Source organism: Corvus brachyrhynchos, unplaced genomic scaffold (assembly GCF_000691975.1).
Source record: "Corvus brachyrhynchos isolate BGI_N302 unplaced genomic scaffold, ASM69197v1 scaffold19, whole genome shotgun sequence".
NCBI lineage: Eukaryota > Metazoa > Chordata > Aves > Passeriformes > Corvidae > Corvus > Corvus brachyrhynchos.
Genome location: NW_008246061.1, coordinates 1,976,115 through 1,980,061, shown reverse-complemented (window position 1 = coordinate 1,980,061; position 3,947 = coordinate 1,976,115). Strand labels below are relative to the sequence as shown.

The 3,947-nt window shown below is 53.2% G+C and overlaps 1 protein-coding gene across 5 annotated transcripts in view; it reads right to left on the bottom strand.

Annotated features, from left to right (window-relative positions):
- The window catches only part of NF2 (neurofibromin 2), a 47,304-nt gene that overhangs the window by 15,431 nt on the left and 27,926 nt on the right, over positions 1 to 3,947 (bottom strand). For 4 of the 5 annotated variants that reach the window (XM_008642920.2, XM_017746521.1, XM_008642921.2 and 1 more), the window contains exons 12-13: positions 3,428 to 3,645; positions 2,689 to 2,794 (exon numbers count right to left, since the gene is read on the bottom strand). In XM_008642920.2, coding sequence (XP_008641142.1) covers positions 2,689 to 2,794; positions 3,428 to 3,645 — 324 coding nt within the window. Of the gene's footprint in view, positions 1 to 754; positions 944 to 2,688; positions 2,795 to 3,427; positions 3,646 to 3,947 lie in introns of those variants that run through there. The other variant, XM_017746522.1, reaches the window with a different exon arrangement.

Below are 3,947 nucleotides of genomic sequence, written 5' to 3'. Positions count from 1 at the left end.
GGGAGCCCTTGGAGCAGCTCTGTGCCCTCCTCTGGACTGGCTCCAGCAGCTCCAGATCCTTCCTCTGCTGGTACCTTGGATCTGGAGGCAGCTCTGCAGGTGGGGTCTCACCAGAGCGGGGCAGAGGGGCAGAATTCCTGTTGTAGATTCCCTGCCATTTGCACCAATCCCAGGCAGGTGTTGCAGCAGGTGCTGTTACTTCTAATGCGTAGGCACAGGGTGATAAAAGGGACAGGGAGCTTTTTCCATATGTGTTTCCTCACCAGGAACAAACTGCAAAGCCCTGTTCCTGCATTACAGCAATTTCCTGCCATTAACAGAGGCAAGCACCACGCTGGCAGCGGTCATCCCTCTGATCCCTCTGGAATACAGAGCGAGACGGAGAATCCGGAGGGAGCACAGAGCAGGTCAGGAGGTTCCCCCCGCAGGGAAAGCTCCTCCTGGTGCTGCCACTGCCTTTACTCCACTGCTCAAGAATTTGGGCAAGCCCAAACCAGCTACTTAGAGCTCCCACAGGATCAGAGAGGAGGTGATTGCCTTTATCTGGCACCTGAAGGGCACTGAGGGAGGCAAAGAGCCGTCGCCAAGTCCATAAGGAATGAATTGTTCTCCAAGCCCTGACGGCCTGAGACTCAGATCCACGTCTCACTTCTCATGCATCACCTATCAGTGACATCATAAAAACAGCCTGGGCTTCAAGGACTAAAAAGACACTGAAACAAGCTTTAAAGAACCAGGACTGGAGACTGGAAAGTTGAAAAAATTATCTATTTAACTGTTTATTTTGCCTTTTCTGCAGCACAGTTAGGTTAGGGATTGGACTCGATCTTTTAAGGGTCTTTTCCAACCTAAATGATTCGCCATCCATCCGTTCCCTCCTTCCTCTCCTGCTCTTGGGAAGTCCTGCTTAGCTCCCAGCGTCAGGGGAAGACACAGCACAAGTCTGGGACCGTGGAAAAGAACAAGCCCAGTGTTACACCCTCGTTCAGGAAGAGAAAAGTCAGAATCCTGCACCATTCATCAGAGCTGCCATTTACCTGAGGGACATGAGTCTCCCAAAACCAGCTTTCAAAACAGGGTCCCTCCATGTGCTGGCAATCCAGGGAAGTGTAACAGAGGATGGAAGAGCCCAGCAAGGTGTTTTCACCTGGATACAGACATGCTGGTCACACCAGCCTCCTCCTGACCTTGGAAAACAACAGCCATGGAGTCTGTGCAGCATGGCCCTCATCCTAGGGCAGGGAGAGGGGCAGGAGGAGCAGCTGCATGAGGGGACCCTGCCACCAAAATGGGGAGGGAAAGAAGCATTTCCCTTCCCACCAGGCACTGGCAGCCATGCCCAGAAGGCCAGGGCTCTTCAGGGAAGGCAGAGGACACAGCCCCATGTGTCTGGAAGAGGCAGCTCTGCCTCCAGGCAGATGCAGCTGGAGGGGTGGAGCAATCCCACAGCATTCCCACTAAGAGGCTCTAACTCCACAGGAGCAGAGAGCAGAGCCACACAGCTGCTCCCTGCACTGGGATTTCGGCACAAGGGCTTCGAGCTGAGGCTCTGCTAGTTTCACTAAGGATGGACATGGCAACACGAGGGAACACGGATGTGGAAGAGCTGCCCAAATTCCACACTGGGCTGGTGTAGCCATGCAGCAGAGCTCCAATGAGGACACCACTCCCTGTGCACAAGTTAAACCCAGAATTAAGGAGCTGGTGCATCCGAGAATTCCAGTGACTTGTAAAAGAAGGAGCACCCCAAAGCTGGGGTTTATCCAGCACTCACTGACTGAGTGTCCCAAAGCTGAGAGCACCTGATTATTTTCCATCACTGTTATTTTTAACAGCTTCCAAATATTCTTGCAGGGAACTCCAGGGAATAGGGATGTAAAGTTGCTTCTTCTCAACCCCTCCCCAATCTGCTCCTCTAACATTTCCAAAGGAGGGGGGAAGGAGCCTGCAGGTACAAATACAAGCCTCGGTGCTGGCGCCTGTAACTCCCACATCAAACCTATTCCTGATGCTCTTCCCCTTCCCTAAGGCCAGGAAGGAATGCTGGCAGGTGTGAGCTGCAGGGATGGGGGCACCTAACGGGGTTTGCAGGCACAATTAGGGAAGCAGAGGAAAAGAGCTGCCAGACAAGTCAGAGCAATGGTCATTTAGTCTGGCATTTCGGTGCCTGGCAGGAACCGGGACCAGATGCTTCAGAGGAAGGTGTGAAATCCTCTTAATGGACAATTATGGAATAATCTCCCTTCAAGTTAAGTTTTTTTCCAGCACATAAAAGTCCAGTTTATGCCCAAAGAATGAATTTACAGGTTCTGAAGAGTGTTTATCCCACCTAACAAGAATAAGGACATACTTAACCCTATTTTAAAGGTTATTGCTGAGCTGCTGCACTCCACACATGCTGGCAAAGTGGGGCTCTGACACGGCTGCTAAATTGGTTTAAAATTTGCTGCTTTAATTTCCCCAGCAGCTCCTTTGCTCTCATAGCAAGAGGTGGGTGGGGAAAAAAAAAAAGAGCATAGTGAAGTTCTGCTGGATGAGATGCAGGGATGAAAAGGGCAAGCACTGCTCAGGATTCCTGAGCAGCCACGAGACAGCTCAGCCCCCTCCGTGGCTGGGATGGAGAAGGAGGCTCCTCCAGGCTACAGAGGAGGGCATGGAACTGGGAATTACAACACAGATCTCTCTTACTGTGTAGGAAGACTTGCTGGTGATCTCCAAGAGCTTCTGCTTCGCTCTGCGCTCTGACTCACGAGCCTCCTGCAGGTCCTGCTTGAGCTGATCAGCCTCCTTCGCCCTGCAAAGACCAAGAGCAAACAGCAAATGTCAGACTGGAGCCAGGAGGAACGAGAGGATGGAGAAGCAGGATGCCAGCGTAGGTGTGGAATAGGCAAGGAGAGATGGAGAAGGGCTGTGCTCATCCGAGCAGAAGGGCTGACACCCAGCAGGCTCTCACACGGAAAGGAGTAATCAGCTGGAAGGAAACAAGGCTGATCTTTTACTTGCTCACTGCCACATTCACCATGGGACCTGGGCTCGGGTGTCAGGAGGGTGGAAACAGCAGTTTTAACAAGGAGCAAAGTCTCTGTTCAAGGCTGACCTGGAACAGAACTCACGGCTGGAAAGGAGAACTGAACAACTGCGAGATAAGTAGAGGAATAAGGAGGGAATAGGGAATGTAGATCTACCATCCAGAGGAAGGACAACCTCCAAGTGTTATTAATGTTGTTAAATACTTTGGGGAATGCAGGGGAGGGATGGCAGAAAGCACCTAAAAGCAGAGCTGGCTTTTGGAGAGGGAAACCAGCTGGGCCCAAGGGCCATTTGCTGTTGGACACATGTGGGAAAGCTGAGGGAGGATAACTCAGAGGGATAACTTGAAGGGGATGGGAAGCAAAGCAGAGGCAGCTGCAAGGTTGTACCCTCTGACCTCCTCTCCGACTCCTCAGCCATTTTCAGTGCCAACATCTCTGCCTCCAGCACCTTCTGCTCCATCAGCCGCTTCTCCTCCTCGGTCCGGATGGCCGTGGCCTTGATGCGCTGCATCTCCTGCTCGGCCTCGGCCGCCTTCTGAGCCAGCAGCTTGGCCTCCTCCTCCGTGATCTGCGCCTTCTCCGCCAGCAAATCCGCCGTCTCCTCCGACCTCATCTGACAATTCCAGGACACGAAGCCATTAAGCACAGCCAATGTCTCCTCAAATGTGCCCACAGCCCCCGGAGCAGGGCCCCGAGCTGCTCGCTGCGACACGCTCCATAGAATCCCTCCCTTCCGTGAAAGCCTGCAGCCGTCTGCCGCCGAGGCCGGGATGTGCCCAGGCTCCGTCCCAAATCATCCTCTTTGTGCTCCTCCCAAGCAGCCCAGCAGGACGAAATAGCTCCATCCAGCCTGCTGCTCACTGGCCACTGGCAGCAGTTTGGGAGCCGCCTTAGGGCAGTCGTAGTGCGCTTTCC